Source organism: Thermobia domestica, chromosome 8 (genome assembly GCF_964235325.1).
Source record: "Thermobia domestica chromosome 8, izTheDome1.hap1.1, whole genome shotgun sequence".
NCBI lineage: Eukaryota > Metazoa > Arthropoda > Insecta > Zygentoma > Lepismatidae > Thermobia > Thermobia domestica.
In genome coordinates this window covers 265,904,752-265,926,269 of record NC_137461.1, presented here as the reverse complement: position 1 = coordinate 265,926,269, position 21,518 = coordinate 265,904,752, and the positions used below count along the sequence as shown (strand labels likewise).

The window sequence follows — 21,518 nt, the reverse complement described above, 5'->3', positions numbered from 1 at the left end:
GTTTACATTCTGGCTATCGTCATTCTATCACTTTCCTGAAACTTTCAGTCCAACTTTGATGTATATATATATATATATATATATATATATATATATATATATATATATATATATATATATATATATATATATATATATATATATATATATATATATATATATATATGTAATCCTTAAACATGCTAAGTGCAATTTGCTAACACCTATTTTCATGTTTAGCACTTGATCAGTTATCACTTTGATATAAAGATATTTAATGCCCTATTACTCAATTCTTGACCAAATATTTATCTAATTTTGATATTGAGTTCTGTTATTGATTCTTACTTGTATGTTTAATATATGTATCCAATTTAATCCTTTTCATTTATATTTAGAACTTGATTTTATACACATTTCATTGACTCTTTCTTCTTGCCTAAAATACTTGCTTAATTTAGCATTTACTGTAGAAGCGTATGTTCTTGTGATTTTCGATCCAGAATTCTTGGCTCATTTTCAAGAAAACTTCAAAAGGAAAATTTGCAGTAACACTATCAAAATGGGTGAACATACTCCAAGGTTTGATTTCCGGTAGGAGTGCGTTAATAAAAATGAACGCATTACAGTGGTTGGGATTCTACTTTAAACTGCTTCAGTGCTACAAAATGACATCAAATTGCAACACGTGAACAAACAAAATATTAATATGGTTAAAGAAACTAGATGGAAAATGTGTGTCTATAGTTACCACGACGACTCGTAAAGCCTGGTCGCTACATGAATTATAGAACTGATTTCCGGCACGTGTGGTACCTTAGAAGAACTCGGTACGATTCGTGGAGCTGCCTTCCGAACGTACACTTGAGGAAAAGTGAAACGGCAAAAGGGCACCAACAACGTTGCCAAATTTAGAAGATATAGCAAACGAGCGATAATGAAATAGCACTTTAAGAACACTGGCCATTGCTCGAATTTAATTGTAACAATAATAATAGCAAAATTATAAAACAATGACAACAACTATAACAACAAAACGAAACTTAGTGTCGATCCGACAACAACACTGCACCCTCAGGAGATGTTCTTCGTATAGCGTGCATGGCTAAATTTCATGAATGAGGTTGACGACCGGAACACACCCTCGCATTCTATTGGGTGGTGAAATTGATAAATCTAGGTCAAGCTTCACGACTCCTCGCGACCACTATAATTCGACTGGGTACTTTTATTTTCTACTTTTTTCTTCGATTCATTTACCTTAGCACCAAAATAGTTTTTCCTTTTAAAATTTTCTTTAAAAGAAAGAAAAAAAAAATCTTGAATACGCAAACCGTATAAACTTCTACAGATATTGCGGAAATAGGTAAGTATTTTGACAATGCTTATAAGTTTCCGTTGTATGCATGATCGTGATTTTCTTTTTAATTTTTATTTCCCTATACTTTAATGACCATGTCCTTGCAATCACTACATCAACTACATACAGTAAAACCTGTCAACTTGGCCACCTCTCTAAGTTGGCCACTTGTTTATCTTGGCCTGATTTGTCTTAAACCTGCATTTTCCCATAAGATATCCGTTACTTATTACTCTGTAAGTTGGTCACCTGTCTATCTTGGAAGCTGGCCGCATTGAAGCAGTGTTTATCCTATGATAACAATGATAAATTTACCTGCATACCTTGGTCGCGCAAAATACCGTTTTGTTCTTTTTCTTAACTCTTTCGTATTCTCATATGAGAGGCAGATGTTCTGTGATTGAAGACAAAGAAGCATGGATTCCTACGATTTGTTGTTGGAGTCAATGGCCAGAACACTCCCCTGATAAAGTGGTGATGAAGGAGATGCGAATAAGAAAATGCACGTATAGGAATTCAGGAAATGTTTGTACGTATTTGTTTACAATGTCTGTTTTGGTAAAACAATTAGCTATATCGGCTTCCTTTCATCACTGGGCAGCCTTAGCAATTCCGGAAAATTCGCAAAGTTAAACCTAACCATCTCAATTGTCAACTATTGGCACCTGACGGCTTGTCGAAAGGTAGCGGAGGTTTTGAGATATGAATTCCCTTAAGATTTGCTCAAAACATCTTTTGCTCCGAGGGAAACACTTGAAGCTCATTAACAAAAGGTAGTTAATTACAAAATTAGAATGTGCATATGGGATAAAAATAATAAAAGGAGTAATGTACATTATTTAAAAGTAGTTGTCGTGCCATTGCGTACTAAAATTTTATAATCAAGTAATACTAGAAATCCTATTCTTAAAATATACCAATCACATTTATTTTCTGTAAGTTGGCCACCTGTCTAAGTTGGCCACTTTTCAATGGAACCGATGGTGGCTAACATAGACAGGTTTCACTGTATCTATTTTTTATGCTACAACACTAGCACCAAATCATTTATTTTAATATTTCTTTTTAAAAAAAAAGTAGAAAAATAATCAGAAGTGAGGAAAGAAGTAACACTGTCTTTAGCAACTGACATATTTTTTTTTCTTTCATTTTAATCGGACAACAAATAGTTCTTTCCGAGCACCATAATAAGTAGAAAAGATACAAACGACTACAGGGTATTATAATTTTAACATTAAGGAAAACCTGCTATGCTTCGCCTGTATTTTATGTACATAACCTATCTTTTCCTGGGCTGACTATATATATTATATATATATATATATATTGTTGCTCCTGGTCTTCTTTATTTTTGGATAAAACATATGTGTATTTCAACTTCATTTATACCAGATTAAATGTCCTAACGAAACAAATAACGTTCAGAATGTGTTCGGTAGCTTCTTCACATTGTCTCATCATATATATATATATATGTAGGGTGTTTCAAAACAACGCCGACAACGTTTGAGATGTGATTCCTGACACCAAGATAAGAAAAAAATAAGTATACACCAACCTGGGTGTACAAATGCTTCCTTTCGGAGTTATAGGCTGCCGAAAACATGAAAAAAATTAATTTAAAGGTTCTTAGCTCCAAAACTATGGGAACTATCGTAGTCGGGTCAAGACTTCACTTAGGAACTAATATATGCATTATCCAAAAATATATGTTTCAGAATCCTAAGGTTCTCACGTAACTATTTTTATAGAGGGAGTTTGGCTAAGGGCACATAATTTGAAGTACTCACCAACTACCTCTATAAAAACTGTTGCAGGATTCTGAAACATGGATATTTAGATAGGGCACATATTAGTTCCTAAGTGAAATCTTGACCCGACTACGGTAGGTCCCATAGTGTAGGACGTTTAAAGTTCATTTTTTCATGTTTCGGCAGCCTACAACTCCGAAACTAAGCATTTGTGCACCCAGATTGGTCTATACTTTTTGTCTTATTTTGGTGTCAGGAATCACCTCCCAAAAGTTGTCCGTGTTGTTTTGAAACACCCTATATATGTACATTAATTAAAAAAAAAAAACTTGCAATTTTATCAAATTCATATCTCTAGAATAATACTGAGCTTTTTATTAAAAAAAGGTACATTCACACAACAAATGAAAGATTTATAGGTAAAAAAATGTATACTCAGAAAAAAACTCAGGTTCTATGCTTTTGTTTGGTTAACTTCTTTAAAGTTTTGCTATACTTCTTTTTTATGTATATATATATAATACTGCAAAAAATAAGTAAATAAGTAAGAAAGTAGTGAAATGTCAAATATTAAATGAATTCATTCACTTTATTGTCTTGTGTCATCATCATCATCATCATAATCCCTGGATTGTACCGTACAAGATTTTTTTTTTTTAATTTAATTTGCTCTCACTGTTCTCTTACTGTAAACCCAAATTACAAGAGTGAAAGATTAAGTTGTGACTCGGATATAATAAGTATATATATATATATATATATTTATTTATCTGTGTGTGTGTGTGTATGTGTGTTGGTGTTTGTGTGTATGTTAATTTTTTTAGTTTCTTTTTTGATTTTTTTCCTGTTTTGTTTTATAGTAACTAATCAAATTAACTAGAATGATTATCTATAAAACAAATATATCCATATATATATATTCCAGTAATATAGTAGAAAGATATATATAGATACGTATAATAATAAGCTAGAAAAAAAAGAGTAATGTGGTTTAAAAGAAAGTAATATTCTATGCAGAATAAAAACAAACTGTACCTCTCTCATGAATTTAAAAAAAATACTGAAGTATTTTTTTCATATATATATATCACTATGATTAGGGTACTATAGAAATAAGGTTAGTATGTTCTACTGCTTTTTTTTTATTTTTTTAACAACAACATCCTTAAAATGGTAAGAATAGGGTTCTTTTTATTATTATTATTATTATTATTTCTTTCGATAGCACATCTGAAATGTTCCTTTAAAGATGAAGATTATGGAATAGGGTCTATTATTACGTTAATTATAGAGAAACAAAATCTTGTGTTTAATTAACAAGAATGAAGGCCACATTTGGTTACCTCTTCTATTTCCATAAATGTATATAACCCATTTTAAATATACACTTTTTTGAGTGTATTCTTTATATATATATATATACATATCTTGAAAAAATTATATATATATTTTTTTTTAACAAAGACTTGCTAGAAGCTACAATAAGAGACTGTCTTCGGGACTTTATTTACATTTTTTAAATGTCACACATCCTCTCATGGTTAAAACAATAGAACCATTAAACCATATTTTTTTTTATCATGCACATACATTGTATATAACGCACAGACATTGTCATACATATCAGTTACCGTTAAATCTTCAATGCAGGCAGTGTTTTAATATAATCAATACGGATATATATGTGTATATATATATATATATATATATATATTTATATTTCCACCTCTTTTGCCTTGGCAGATTTTCTGAGTACACCTCATAAACAAAACCTGTATTTAGTTTAAATACTCACTTTGGTTTTTCGTTTCAATATATATATATATATATATAATATATATATTTATATTGTTCTTTGTTTCAAGTATTGGTTACATATATGATTACCAGCTATTAAAAAAAAAAAAAATAAGTCGTGCCTGTTCTGTTGCAATATGGCATATGCTTATAGCATCTCTTATCTTGATAAGACCATACATACGTAAGGATCTATACAAGGGGTGGAAGGAGAGTAGCACAAGAGTGGGAGACCTTAATTCAAAACAACATCGAAAAGAATTTTGTACCAATATGTCGTAGATAAAAAACTCTAGAAGCATGAGCCATGTTACGACAGGAAAAGTTCTATTTCCATAGACCACTAAAAAAAATAATCTTTCTGTTTCTGTACACATAATGAATGCCAAAAGACTACCCTAATGATGAAACTTTTCTTCGTTTTTTTTTTATTTATTTGTTTGTTTGTTTATTTATTTATTTATTTATTTATTTATTTATTCCCAAATACACAACCATGACCAAAACTTTTACCATCACAATGTGAAAAAAGTCTGATTTGTATACGCGCACTTTCAGGAAATGTATGATAAATCAGTTTAAAAAAAAAAAAAAATATTTAAGTTATCTTTCTCTTAAGTACAAGGGTTTGGTCCAAAAGAGCTAGATGAGACAAAAATTCATCACAACTCATAAAGTCTCACTTTTTTTATTCAACATGTTTTAATTAGAAAACCAAAGAAGACAGAAATATGGAGCTTTATTTATTTATTTATTTATTTATTTATTTATTTATTTATTTTGACATTATATTCTTTTAAATTTTTGTCATGGTTGTATTAACAAGAACTCGAACTAGTTAACTCTAAGACTGCGTGTGTTTGATTCCTTTAACTGAGCGCTTCAAAATAAGTACTGTACATAACTTAAGGGCAGGTTGTTAAGATTAGTATTACCACAGCCTTTTTGAAAAATATCTTTCTTTTTTTATTTTTCTTAACAAAGTTAATGTAATTATTTCTTCATACCTCACGTACAAAGTTGATTTTTATTTTTAATAACTATCCGATATGCTTGCTGCTTTTAAGCCGACAACCAACAAAGGAATTAGGTGACATAATACTGCCATTGGTTTAACATTGCACTGACTTGGATCCCAAAATGTCATCACTAGTCGTAGTTGTATATTATTACGTTTTCTCTAGATATAAACATGTAGTTTTTCAATTTGGTTCTTCATGCATTAATAAAATTTCAGTAAATGTGTGGCCACTCCTTCCTACCCAGCCAGTAGAATATAGTGGTCACAATTATTTCTTTTTTCTATTTTTATTAGAAATTATAAACAAAGGATCAATGATATCACAAAATAACTGAAAAAAAAAATACTAATTCAACCAAAAGCTTTATCATTCTAAGTGCCAGTATGTTGTCACGAGGGAGGGATAATTATCTTTTATATCTAAAGAATATTTAACCAATTTTTACTGATGAAAGCTATATATATATATATATAAAAAAAAGAGTATGAGCTCAGTGACGCAAATACGCTAGTTGTTGCCTGGGGCAAGAACTCGCCTTAGCGACCCTCTGACCAACCAAACCAAAACACTTCCCCAAATATTTGACCAATTTTGCGCCTCCTTAATCCGGCGCCCGGAGCACAAGCTCCGTTTCCTTTTCCCTTCCCCTGCCTTCGCTAGTTACGTCACTGTATGAGCTATTAAACCAAGTCCTACTAGTTAACAATACAACAGAATAAAGATTTAAATAAAACAAGTTTTTTACGTCACTTTAATAAAAGGCATACAAAGGAAAAGATAACACCTTTTCCATATATATACATATGTATATATATATATATTCACATCTAATCACAGATATTGTCTTTTCATTATTAACAGATATCTTAGTTTCTCTTTTATGTACTTTTTCAACCGTTCCTTTTCAAAAACAAAAGATATATAAATGAGCAACAACATGTAAACACAGCATACTTTGTTTCCTCAAAGACCACATTAATTATATTCTTTACTTTATATTACTCATAAAACAAAGAACATAATTACGTCATAATTACGTCAAAAGAGAAGAGAGAACAGAGAAATATTTAGTAAGCGGAAGGCTGCATTTTAAAATAACTACCGTATTTACACGATTTTAAGACGTACATTTTTTTTCGATTTTTTGCCTCCAAAATCAAGGCGCGTCTTAGATTTGAGTTATGCAAATTAAGGCCAGATTAGATGGAGTTTTACCAAAAATTGCTAATCCCGTTAGTCACGATTCTGTAAAGAATGTGTGTTTTGTGTGCACGAATAGAATGCAGAAGTAAAATCGTGCGTTTTACGCGAAATAAAAACCCTTTAAAATTAGTCCGACGCAAGCAAGTGTTGTGCCATAATTACATTAGGAATAAAAAAGTATCAGCAGATGCACATGAATATACCGTAAATTCCAGCACTAAGTTCATTTTTTTTTTATTTTCCTATAACATTATTTGTTTTCCCATGTTTATTATTATGTTTTTTTTTCATTCTTTAAAATCAATGCAGCGAAGGTTTTTTTCCATTACATTCGAGGATTTCTTTTTTTCAATTTTCCCTTCAAAAATTGGGGGTGCGTCTCACATTTGAGGGCCTCTTAGATTCGCATAAATACGGTAAAAGGGAAAAAAAATAAGACGGTTTATTGACATTTTTGTCTATGGTACTTACACCACATAAAGTAGGTTATCCAAGTATCACGTAAAATATACTGAGTCTTATTTGAAATTTACAAGTGTTTCAAAAAAGAAAGGAAAAAAGTATTTCCTACTTCGGAAGACATTTGCTTCAAAATGTCTAGTTACGTGCTGTGTTTCCACTATATCACCAACAAATAAAATTAGAATATTCCTACTCAAAGATAATCATAATATTGATAAAAACAATATTGTGTTGTATAAAAACCAATTTGTTCATCATAATGCTTCACAGGATTGAAAATAAGTGTTTAAATTGATACAAGCTCATAGAAAAGGTCTCATATAAAACTGAAAATAAGCCCTCTGCTTGTTTACGCCAGCTTTTCTTATTTCTTACTGCAAAATGACAGGCTTTTCGTATTTTTTTAACTAATAATTGCATGTGTTTCAGTTGTTGTTACTCTTACGACAAAAGAAAATGCAACAGAATCTGATATTCTTAGGAAAATACTTATAGTAATACAAGATTATGATGTGTAGGTCAAATTCCACATTGCTTAAGATTTAAAGTTATAAATGACCGAAAGAAACACTTATAGTTTACAAAATTAGTACATTCCCTTTCAATCCATTATTTTGTGTCTGTCAAATCAATAGTGAAAAAAAGGATGTTTCAAAAAAAAAAACATCTTTTATATATATACTTATATTAACAGATTATTACTTACAAGCTTGAATCTAACCTATCTTTTCAACAGCAAATCATATAACACAGTATCAAAATTAAACTTACCCGATCATATATATATGTATATGTAGGAGTTAAAAGAAAGTCCGATAGGGATGTAACTTACAAAGAAAATTATTTTGAGGATTCGAATTTCTTTAGGTAAGCGAATTCAATACACATACACACATACATACATACATACATACATACATACATACATCATACATACATCATACATACATAAATATGCATTATAAACAAATGTAGTTTAGAGCTATTTTCGAGCAGAAAAAAATTAAAAACTCTCCAATGAAAAACACAGCATTCTACTTCGATGCTTTTTTTTTCTGTTTTTCTGTTCATTACCGTGAAAATATTTAATGTTTTCCGGGTTTATTTGTAATTTACATTCCGATCAGACTTTGTTTATTTTTTTTCTTTCTTTCTTTCCACGTGCCATACATAACGTTAGCTTACAACCCATTAGTTAGTATTTCTAAGCATTTGTTTTTTCTTTTTTTACCCTTTTAAATCCAAAGGATATGTAAAATGATACACATACATACATACATACATACATACATATATATATATATATTATAAAAGCAAAACTAGTGCGGTATGTGTTTTTTTTTTTATTATTATTTTTTTGTCTCCCCATTTGTATTAAAATAAATATAATACAATATATCGGTTAATCTGTTATCATAGTAAAACAAACTGACACAACATCTGCTTAAAACGTTGAGACAATGTGTCTCATTATATGAGATTAACGTCCCGTTGTGCATCGGTATTTATAACATACCTACGACGATCTTCTCCTATACATCTACAAACCATTTCTCTATAATAGTTATACTCTGACCTATGCAACAAGTCTGTTTATAATAATAATAATAGTAGCAGGTATAAAAAATCTGCAAACAAATAAAAACTGTAATATATATATATATATACATATATACTTTTTTTTAATCTTTATACAATTATGTAATGATCAGTCAGTAGCAGCTCTAAACATTCTTATATATGCATTTTTCATCTTTTTTTTTTTTAAATTTCTTTAAAAACTTCAGCATCTATTTCTGTACAGTACTTTTCGTAAATGTTACGATAATATTAGAATGATTAAAAATTTTTTATAAAAAAGTGAAACTTTTTTTTTCAATTTTCTTCTTAATCATTTGAGAAGAAATAGGATACAAACCATCAAGATTTTTTCCCCTTAGAAGATATAATCTTATCAAATAAGATTACACAAGGTTATTTTTTTTCTTTCTTCTGACATATACTTGAAATAAATAATTTATATGATTTGTGAAATATGGCCTGCACAACGAACAAACCAAGTTTCTTCCCAACTCTTCATATAAAAAAAAGAAAGATAAAATAAACTTAGGCTTCAGCCCTTATGTTTGCAACTGAGAATTTTTAAAGCTAATAACTTCTTATAGATATTAATGAAAGAGGAAACAACCAATTTTTTAACACATCATATCCTCTATAGATATGAATTCAATAACATACGAAGAGTGAAAAAGTTACCGACTAGACCGAGATTCGAACCCGGGACTCCGATGTACCGTGCCGATGCGGTATGCTGGAGGCCCCGGGTTCGAGTCCTAGTCCAGTCGGTTACTTTTTCACTCTTTGTATGCTAATAACTTCTGTTTAGTTTCTCTTTTCCATTTTCTTTTGATTGAAATTTAATAAGTTCGTTGTGCATTACATATCATTTTGGTCACATTTTAGTGATTGTAAAAAAAATAATAACAATCTGAATTCAATAATAAAAGATTGATAACAAAGTCAGTGTGATACTAATAATATGAATAATCTTTTTTTTTTTTTTTTTGTCACCAATGAACACAAAAAAAGTCAACAAAAAAATCAACAACTCACACTGCCACACAGCACCTGTGCTTTTTCTTTTCCATAAAATTTGAATGATACTATTAGAAAACTTCATTTTTTTCCTGATAAGCTTTCTATAATGCCACACTCTTTCTCATTATAGATGTATACTTATTTATGTATGTATATATATATATGCATATATATATTTAAATTATTTTATTAATTTTTTTTTTTTAATTCACTCATTTCTGGAAGGCTTGAAGATTTGACTTTACAAATTGAACAGATGTTTCAGACGGAACGCTTTGCGAAGTTCAGCCCCTGAAACAAGTGGCTTATGTATAACCCTTTATTTTTATCTTTTTTCTTTTTTTAACAGGAAGTTTCGCTTTGCTGGCAGACGATTCGACGGGGAAGCAAGTGTTTTAGCTGAGAACTCTTGAAACTTGTATGTTTAAGAAGGAGAACATTTACTTCAAAAAATGTTCCCTGTATTATTTCCCTCTGTATTTTTTGAGGAATACAACGAGGAATTTTTTATTCCCCTTTTTTCTAGTTTTACGTTTTTCATCTGTCTTGATTTTTCTTTTTTCTCAAATTTTATTTTATATTGTTTTGTATTCGCTTGCTGCTACCATCTCAAGTGGCACAGTGGCGGATTCAGAACAACTTGAAGGGGGGCGAGGTCTTCCGTTTCCATACAGGTCTCCTCTTCATGAATTTCACTGTATAAGAAAGTATTACACGTTCAACAACATATTCTTTAACTTAAATCCTGTGAGGGAATTATAAAATTCTGATTGTTTTCTAATTTTTTACTCCAAAAAAAAGTGTTAATCAATCAAAAAACAAATTACACAAAGAAAGCAAGAGAGAAATTAAAACTAAAGATTTTTTTGTTTTCATTTAAATATTTAACTTTTCTAGTTTTCTTTTCATATGTGTATATATAATATTTTTTTTTAAGAAAAAAGAAATTAGCTGCTTCTTTGTAATAGCCACAGCATGCATCTTATTAATAAACTTCATATTTTCTTTTTTTTTTCTTTTCTTGTTACGGTATTGGCACTTAACTATTAAAACAGAGAAAACAGGTACTGGGTTACTTTAACCCTTCATTTTTTTTGGTAATAATTATTATTTAAGTATATGTGTATGATCTTAGCATCATTATCTTTTAAACAGCTACATATATTTATTTTACTTATTTATTCCTCAATTTATATAATATCTTTATAAGTTAATATTTGTATAAAATCTACACTATACTAATGTATTTTTTTTATATAATTTATCTTTTAATTTACACATACTATGTCACGCTTTGAAAAGAGCGAGGAAGGGGGGGATAAATGACAGGCAGATATATATATATAACTAGTAAATCTACCTAAAGTCGTTTGTATTTGTATTTGTCAAGAATTCATCATTTTACAAAATAATATACTAAGTGATTGTTCTCCATATCTATAGATATACATACATATGTATATGTATATTTATATATATAAAGGTCAAGAAAGGAAAGAAAACAAGAAATATTTCACAGGTGCTACAAAACAGAAAGTAGTTGCACGTTTAGTATACGCATAAGTAATATAAGAAGGACTAGCTACCGGTAGGGGAACCTTGTCAGACTTATTTATAAATAAAGATCCTGGATTATGAAAGACGTTCACCTTAGGATGTCAATTAAAATTTGTAATTTTACAAAAAGTTTATGTAAAACATTAACGAGAAATTGCCAATAGATTTCAGTATAGTTAAAAAAATATATAAATTTATTCCATTTATTATAGATTTAATATCCTTCTCTACCATATAAATTAAATTCACTAGATAATTTTGAGCATATAATTATTATCATCAACCTGGAAATTTGTCCATCTGAAATTCATGCCAGTTCATTTATTTGACTCTAACTGTCAAATAGAAGACAAAATATGATAAATTCTGAAGAAAATAGCGATCTTGAACAGAATGTGCTTGAAATAATGTCACTGGCGCAAATCCGGGGAAGGATGAGGGGGGATATGTTCTCCCTATGTTGGCACTGGGGAGGACTGTCCCGCCCCCTAATAATCCAATTTGAAATTTGTTTTTGGGGGAGAAATGTGCTGATTTTTGTCCGACTGCCACAAAGCAAAGTGACATGAAATTGATGTTCCCTGACTTGTTTCATTTTTAAAAAAGAATCGTATTTTTTAATATTTTAAACTGAACTTCGTGTCCTGGAGCATTTAGGTCACATCAATCTGTATTAATTCTGCTCGGCAGTGATATGTCCCATTAACTCATTTACATCACCTGATATACTGTATAATATACAACAGGTTCACCTCAGAAATCAGATTCATCTACCGTAATATGAGTCTCATCTCCTGTTCCCAGAATAAGTATCAAATCTGCCCACTAACAATGTTCAAAACAACTCTACTCCCCTGATTCTCCACAGCATTGTTTTTTAACTTCATAAATATTTTGAACATTGCAATAAATAGATAAATAAATAAATAAATCTGGAAACGGTCTTGCCCATCTTTCCCAATGTTGAGGACAGATTTGCACCGATGAATAGGGTCAGAAAAATCTTTTGGATATATCCAATAACTATTCGTTCCATGGATTCCTGTATGTGTTTATATTTTTCAGCTTTTGATACAAAACTGCTATTACCTTTCTAGAAAATTGCAGAAGGAAGAGGCAGGGAAAGTGATTGAAGAAATTTACGTAATGCAAACATCATTAAAAAAAAATAACATGTACTGGTGTTATACTCAAAGAAGTCGGAAATTATATATATCTACAGAAGTGTTAAGAAACTAGTAAGTGTTAGAAAATTCTCAACAATTTATGTACCACGGAATTCTCGATAATCCGAAGTAAAAGGGGGTGGGAGTCTTGTCCGAATTCTCAAGTGTTCACCATATTGAAGTTGCACCTAAAGTCTAAAAATTGATATTCCCTCTGCAGCAATAGTATTGTTTTAATATCAGAATGTAAATTGGACAAAATATATATTCAGTACTTCAACAAAAAATTAATGTATATCCAATACTTTTTCGCAAAATTATTCGACACCAATTTTTCATTTCACTTTAGTTACAGCAATAATGTTGTTAAAACGACTCCTTACTACATTTTATTAGAAATTGTAACTGTGTTACGAAATAAAATTTAATTTTCGAAAAAAAAAAGAAAAAAAAAAAAGATGACCGAGTTACTGAGAGAGAACTCTGAATTACTTTGCATCAAAATAATTTGACTGAAAAGTGCACCGAAATATATGTATATTTGTTTACTATGCGAAAGAAATATCTTCCGTAATTCGGAAGATGTATGTTCCTTCTGTAAATATCATCACAAAAGAATTTGGCCATGCTATCACGTACTGCTTTTCTAAATTTAAGTCTTTCCAAATTTTGATTCCCTTTTCTTTTGTGTTACTCATGCTCAAAGCACAAATCTAAACGGTAGTTCGGTGAGGAACTTTCTTCAAGCCATTGATGGTAAGGCCACATCATTATATACAGGTTGATTAATCTAGCATTTTAGAAATTAATAACTTTTAAACAAATTACAATCAACACGAGGATTATTAAATCTGGTAGAATCATTTTTGTCACAACAAACCTTAATATTCTCCACCTTCCTGTAAGTACTTGCTGTGCTATATTCCAGTGTTCTACAACGGGTGTGCCGCGGCAAGATGAAAGGTGTGAACTGTTACGACCAGTTGCTGTGTTTCATATGCTAGTATAGTGTTTCATTTCGGAAGACATCTCATTTGCATTGTTAACATCTATTCCATGATTAATCCCCTGCATACAATCAAGTAGGCACAAGATCACATTGAAGTTATCAGTGCAGTTATTTGCTTTAATAGTAACAGAAAAGTGTATTTTCTTGTATTTTCTACAGTAGAATAATTTCATATATATACAGTAGAATCCATATTAGTATTTGTGATAATAAAGTTTACTTCATGATATAATTTTATAATTTATTTACAAATTATAATAAATGTATGATTTGTTTTTTTTTTAATGATATTAAAACAAAATAATGATAGCTTGATTACGATGCGCATTTACATTATTTATATAATATAATTTGTTTTTGAGGGGAATAACATTTTGATGTGTTGTGTTATTATAATTTATGCGGTGGATAATATATGGATAATTTATTTAAAAAGGGGTTATGGAACACTGTCATGTTTTGTGATGTCTGCTGAAGTATATAACGTGATATGGGGAAAATAATAGTTTAGTGGTTAGCGCGTTGGACTTATGTCCGCGTGGTCCCGGGTTCGATTCCTGGCTGGTGCTTTCCAATTTTCAGCGTCCACCCAGTGAAAACAACCATAAACTCACCAAGTTTGTATTCCAGATGGCACCAGCCGGCAGCACAAGTTTAGTACCTGTCCAAAATGGAGATAAAGCAAGAAACGAGTTTTTATGTGTTAGAATATGCGAGATATTTGTCTCTTATTGTAGTGTAATGCGCTTTCAGAAGTGAACAAGGGAAAGAACTGCCACGTAAACAAAGCAGGACACTTCATGAGTTTATGGTTATTTTCATAAATCTCTCGTGTTTGCACGTGTAATACTTTAGAAAATATAGCCTTTTGAAAACGAATGAATCATTTACACTAGCCCTGTATAATTTAACAGAATATTTTAAAATGTTTACTCTCAAAATATGGAATCTGTGGAGTTAATTTTGCCTTCATTTTGGTAAAGAAATTCTTCAAAAGAAGCTTTTATTTTTCTTTTCTTTTCTTTTTTTTACTAATTAGTGAAATTATTTTTAATCCTTCAAATTCATTTAATTTTATGTCTTAATTAGTTATGTTAAATACTAATTAATATTTTTTATGTACGTGTCGTATTGTACAACAAGCTATAATACATATATAAAGTACTGAAGTTAACATTTTATTATAAATTTTCCCTAAGACATTATAACAAATGATCGTATTGTACGATCTGTTTTTAACAGGTGCTGATTTGACAAGGCTTTAACACCGAAAGCTATTGTCCTTCTTTGTGCAAACATACTTTATCTTTTGTGACCCATAACATATACAGTGCTCATAAAATGTTGAAACAAATTTTGAGAGTTGATACCATGTAACAAAATGAACCATAAAATCCATATCATTGTATGTTTGAAAAATATGGGCGAGGTTGGAAGTCACCAGCATGAGAAAATATCAGTAGAATGGTTTTATTATAAACAAATAAATAAATAAATAAATAAATAAATAAATAGAACTCTATGTTCATTAACAAGAAACATTATATTGTGAAACTAAGTAGGGTCGTATTTGACCTTTTGCCACCCCAAGACATTATAAAAATGTTGCCCCCCTTTCCCCAAAATCAATTAACACCTATGTAGAAAATTTGAGATACTCGCTGATCATAACACAAGCTAAGATCTGTAAACTACATTAATAATAGGATGGGAAAAAAAATCGAATTTCGTTAGAGCAAGTTTCGAGAAATGTCTTTGTGTTAGTGTGGTCTTCATGCAAATTGCAGTTTTTTTTTTCTTTTTTTTTTTTAACAAGTTACTTTTAAGATAGGACACGTTGTTTATAATATACTTCAAGTAGAAGGTATGCCTTTCAAAAATATTGCTATTGTTAACGAGTCAATATTCTAATGAAATGTCATAATTACAAGCACAAACCATTTTATGTTTATCGAATTTTTCTGAAATTCGTGTATTTGCCACCGCTTTGCTGGTTTTCACTGCGTTTGAGAATGCAAAGCAAAGAGCAAACATAACTCAACATATGACAGACCCAACATTGTTAACTACGCAAGTGAGGGATTGTACTTTTCAACAAAGTGAGGGAATGAATCTTTCACGGATAATTGAAAAACAGTTGGCCGGAATCGAAGTATCATTGCTATTGGAAGGTGGAAAGGAGGAAACTAGCGAGTTACTCAAAGAAAAAGAACTACCTGAATTCCCGCAGTTAATTAATTTTTAGGTGAAGAAGGAAGTTGAGATTGTAGATGATTCGCCGAAGAAGAGGAAAATACACTTAAGGAAAGAATGAAAATTTTTGGCTAAAATGATCCGCAAAAGTAAGCATGAGCAACATTTGCTAAAAGGGTGAAGAAATATCAAGAACTAGTGAAACGCTATATACAAACTTTATTGCTTATGGAGAGAGATACAGAAAGCTGTAATTAACAGCTTTTAAAATATATATATATATATATATATATATATATATATATATATATATATATATATATATATATATATATATGTATATGTCACTGCTGTTTTCAGGAGGGACGTGATTGTAGAATATAGGCGAAGAGTGCTTTGTGAATTAGAACTGAACTGTAAAAAGAGTGGAGATAGCCTGCTTGAATTTCGAAGTTTGGGTATTGTTTACATGAGCAAACATTTTTATCTCTTTGTAATTATGCTCTAAATATTATTGCTAGTCAAATTTAAGAGACAACATATTGTAATATTGAGGTACAATTTGTTTATATTAATGATGGGAGGTTAATTGTACCATCTTTAGAGCATACATTAAAAAGAGGTGGTTATTTCATATATGCTAGTAATTTGCTAGTTTTAGCTCATATAGTTAATTATACATATGCCACAAATCTTAATAAGTTAATCACAATCTTAATAACCAATTAACTACCTATACCATACTCAAGCTGAAAGTATCGCACGTGTAGTAACGGAGGTTTCTAAACCAGTTTGTAGATCCAAAAGAAGAGACGGTCACGTCCGGGCAATACTGGCCTACATTTGCCAATATTTGAAACGATGCATGATTATGTCATGTGAAGATGAACAAGCTTGCTAACAGAAGAGTGAATAACAATGGGTTAAGATAGGTGGGAGGAACTCGAGTTTCAACCATCTTTTCGCGGCAAGTTTTGGATGATTTCGAGTATTGCAGGGTGAATCCGAAATCAGCTAAAAGCTGCAAGAACGACCCAAATAAGAATTATTAAACTATTTTTGTTTTATAAATTTAAAAAGGTATGGCGAAATCATGTCATTAACTTTTTTTAAAAAAAAAGTTGCTCAGAACAATGTACTACAAAACAAGAAAAATTGAGACAAAAACTACATTTTTGCACATGATATTTGAGTTTTCGTTGCTTTGTAACGTAAAAGTGAGTAAGAAATAACTCAAATTCTCACATTAAAAACATAAAAACTTACGGACTCTACTTTGAAAAGCATTTTCCTCAATGTTAATATACATTGCAAGCATAAAATACGGTAAAAATGTGGTCTGTGACGTGTTTATTGCCTACTTTCTGCCGCTGAAAACTTTGACCGTCTTAAAGCAGGGCAAGGAGTTGACCAAAAAGTCTGCAATTTTGCATGCAAATTACTCTAACCCAATGACGACTTCTCGCATCTTGCTCAAACGAAATTAATATATATATTTCGACTCACTTTAACACGTGAACAATAACACAAGTTTTGTCACAACAAATAAACAGTCATTAATTACTTTCTATGGCGGCTGGGCGGGCAATTCAAAACTGTAGATAATTCTGGACGTTAATCAACAAACAAATGATTTTGAAATTATGATAAAAGAATTTGATGTCAAGAATAGGGAAAGAGGAATAATGAATATTAATTCATAACTAAAATGTTAATTCCTTCTTTTTATCAAACAAGTTCTTGTTACTTGGATATATATACAAATGTTAAAATCCTATGTCATATTCAAATGGGTATGCATAAATAAATTTTTAAGAGTGTGGAAAAAACTGTCCGAGAAAATTTTCAGCCCCTTGAAACTTGGCGCTCTAGTCCACAGCCCATGTTGGCCCATACGTAAACATGGTCTTGTATCGTATGTAACATATTCAGTAAACATTGTTTTATGGTTTGTCGCGTTTTTCAAATACAACTTATAGTGATACAGTGCATTTTTTAAATGAATCTTTATTTTATACTACGTATCTCTACGTATCTTATGTAAAGGTTTTTTTTTTTTTTTTTTTTTTTTCAACCCTAAACACAAATTTGAGTAAACATCATATTATCATCAAGTAATTTACCAGTTTAGAGATAAGTAAAATAAAACAATGTTAACATTTCTATTCTATAACGGAACTTTTCTATTTAAGATATTATCATTTAAAATATCAGTGTATTCTTTACCAAACGAATACATTTTGCCATACTTGTTTTCATTTCAGAAGTTTCAAAAAAAATTTGGGAATGATTTATCGTTAAATGGGAATTAAGTTCTCCCCACCTCATAGAATACTGAATTCATTCTTTCTGAAACTAATGACAGACTAGGGTGACCAGATGACCACTGGTTTTTCAAATAAATAAGTAAACAAATAAATTAAAATGAGATCTACATATAGGGCTTTGCATCAAAATGTACGAAACTTTACTGAAAACAAAATTTTACCCCAGTGAAAAAAAATATCTACCATGTTAATGATAAATATGTTCTCAAAACTTAATACACAGTATGGCCAATAAGTCCCGCTACCCCTTGATAAATGTTAACGTAAGTTTTCCCGTTACCCGTTTATAAATGCTAATGTAAAGTTTTCAATTGTTTCAGATTGTGGAACTACGGCTGATACTTTCAGTTACAGTATTCAAGAAGTGTTATTGAAGGAGCACGAAATCCAAGAGACATGTTGGTTTCAGCATGATATTGCGTCCTCACCTCGCCATACGCGAATATTTTATGGAAGTCTTTCCTGGGTGTTGGATTGCTCGTGATAGTCCGGATCTGCCCGCAGCACTTGCCTGGCCACCACGAATCCCAGACCTCACCACCTGTGATAATGCGCTATGGGGGGTTCATAAAGGGTATCGTTGCACAAAACCGTTACGATACCACTGCCGAACTGACAGAAGTTGTGAAACAAGCTTTCACTCAAGTTACAACTAAAATGCTCCGCAAAATGTCGTACAGAGCCTGGCGGCGTATTATCCTTTGTCATGAGAATGAAGGTGAGCAGACTGATCCTTTGGACACTTAATATTTCCTATCTCAATAAAACTTCTCGAAAGCATTGTTGTTCATGTCATTCAGTTCTTTTTGTGTAGTTATTTACGGATGGTCAGTGGTTTATGTTGGTACTTATTTTTAGGAATAACGGGACTTTGTGGCCACCATGTACTGTACTTATCGTCTCGTAAGTTTTTCCAAAGTTTCATTTGAGTTTTCGGATCGTCTCACAGTTATTCTTCAGAGGTATAAAAGTGACATTTGAAAACTGTTTATTAAGATGAAAGTAGAAACAAAATACAAGAACTACCTTACGAAGCTCATTAAATTCGTCCAAAAACAGCTTTAAAAAGTGTTCTGCTGGGAAAGTTAATCAGCTGTGCTTCTACTATATGTCTACTTTCAGTTACACCGTCACGTGACGGTGTCTATTTTTATTCCTTCTTTTTCTCTATGACCATCTTGCACAAATATTCAACGAATGTTCCCATTGTTTATACAACTGACCTGAATCATAATTCAGTTGAATTTTCCAATTTTGATGTACCATGTTCCACTGAAGTAGGAGGGTAAATAAACTACATATTGTATGACAAACTTATAGATTTACTTTACCCAGTAGACAACTTTTGTAAATCCGTTTCTAGACAAATTCTATGGACATTGTCAGGTAGTTTTTCTAATTTGATGATAGATTTATCCCTCCTTTTATACATAAAACAACTTAAAATACCAAATGAAACTTTGGAAAAGCACACAAAGCAGTAAGTACATATATGTTTTAGCCTGTGTGTATATCTACAACAAGCTTCTGCATAATTAATATATATGTTTCTTCTTCTTCTTCTTCTTCTTCTTCTTCTTCTTATTATTATTATTATTATTATTATTATTATTATTATTATTATTATTATTATTATTATTATTATTATTATTATTATTATTATTATTATTATCATTTTCATATATATATTATACACGTCTAGCTGTATAAACCTTCACACTCAAGTTGTTTGAAATTGTATTCACTTAACAGTAAATACGTATTTTATTTTCAAGGTTTTACTTAAAGTCAGCCCATTGTTTGCCGAGCAGACATTCGTCAGTTTTAAGCGTTTTCACTTCGCGATCGAAAGGTCTTGGATTGAATCACGTGCGATCTACCATACTGATAGGTTTCCTAGTTTTTCTCTTTCTCAATATCACCAAACGAATGCTAGTATCGTACCTTCAAATAGACTCTCCCGAATTTCTTTTAAATTTTTTTCCCAATTTTCACTATTACTTTGTTTTCAATTTACAATTGTTTCACTGTTGTGCCTATAACTAGGTTAACAATCAAATGAATTTATTAAAAAAAATAATAAGTCTTTCTCCATTATTTGGAAGAATTCGAGATAAAATCCAGTTTCAAAATGAATAAAGAATCTTCAAATGTTTGACATTTTGGCATTTTTACCAGATTCAGCATTAAAATGTAATATATATCTTGGTAATGTGGGACATCTGGTCACTCTAGACAACATGTGTGTGTGTGAGAGAGAGAAAGTTTATTTTCTCTGGCAACAGTGCAAATTGAGTTTTGACTGTATTGCTTGACATGTGATTAGATAAACACCCTCAAATAAATACGCACTTATAACCTTTGCTATTTATTAAGAGTTCTAAGTCTGTACCAATAATTCCTTCACTGTTTTTTTTAGAATTATTTTTTCGGGCTTTCTTGTATTTGAATTTGTGGTTATTTAATCAAATGACGTCCATTTTTACACTTGCAATCAATTTTATAATTTTGAAGTAAAGACCGCAGTACGATACACCCAAACTATAGTGAGAAAATCACAGAAAGCTCTTTTTATTTCTATATATATATATCTTCCAATATTGTCTCAAATATTTCGTGTATGCAGAAAGATGGAATGTGTGTGTGTATGTATGTGAATTAACAATCAAAGTACACAATTAAAATAATTCACATTCAATTGATGCCAGAAAAGATATAAGACGACCCAATAGTTTCATATTCTCTTTATGGTAAGAGTTGATATAATTTGTGATCAAAAATAGGATCCAACAGTTTCATATTCTCCCTAACATAAGAGTTGATATAATTTATAATCAAGAGTGTGACTTAACAATTTTGTATTCTCTCTTAGGTAAGAGTATATAATTTGTAATCAAAAGTATAACCCAACAGCTTCATATTCACCGTGGTTACAAGTGTGACTAAATAGTTTCATACTCTCTCTAAAGTAAAAATTGATCTAATTTTTGATCAAAACTCATTTATCATGTCACGTAAAAAAATAAAAAAAATGGTGACTTCCGTCCTTCACATCTATTTAAATCGTATATGTTATCAATTTGAAATAATTATC

The 21,518-nt window shown here is 30.6% G+C and overlaps 1 protein-coding gene across 1 annotated transcript in view; it reads right to left on the bottom strand.

Moving 5' to 3' along the window:
* Positions 1-3,734: 3,734 nt before the first annotated feature.
* Rim (Rab3 interacting molecule) overlaps positions 3,735-21,518 on the bottom strand; it is a 516,869-nt gene continuing 499,085 nt past the window's right edge. The window contains exon 24 of the mRNA XM_081769756.1: positions 3,735-10,867. Within this exon, the coding sequence (XP_081625882.1) occupies positions 10,865-10,867 (3 nt within the window). The 3' untranslated portion in view covers positions 3,735-10,864. The remainder of the gene's footprint in view (positions 10,868-21,518) is intronic.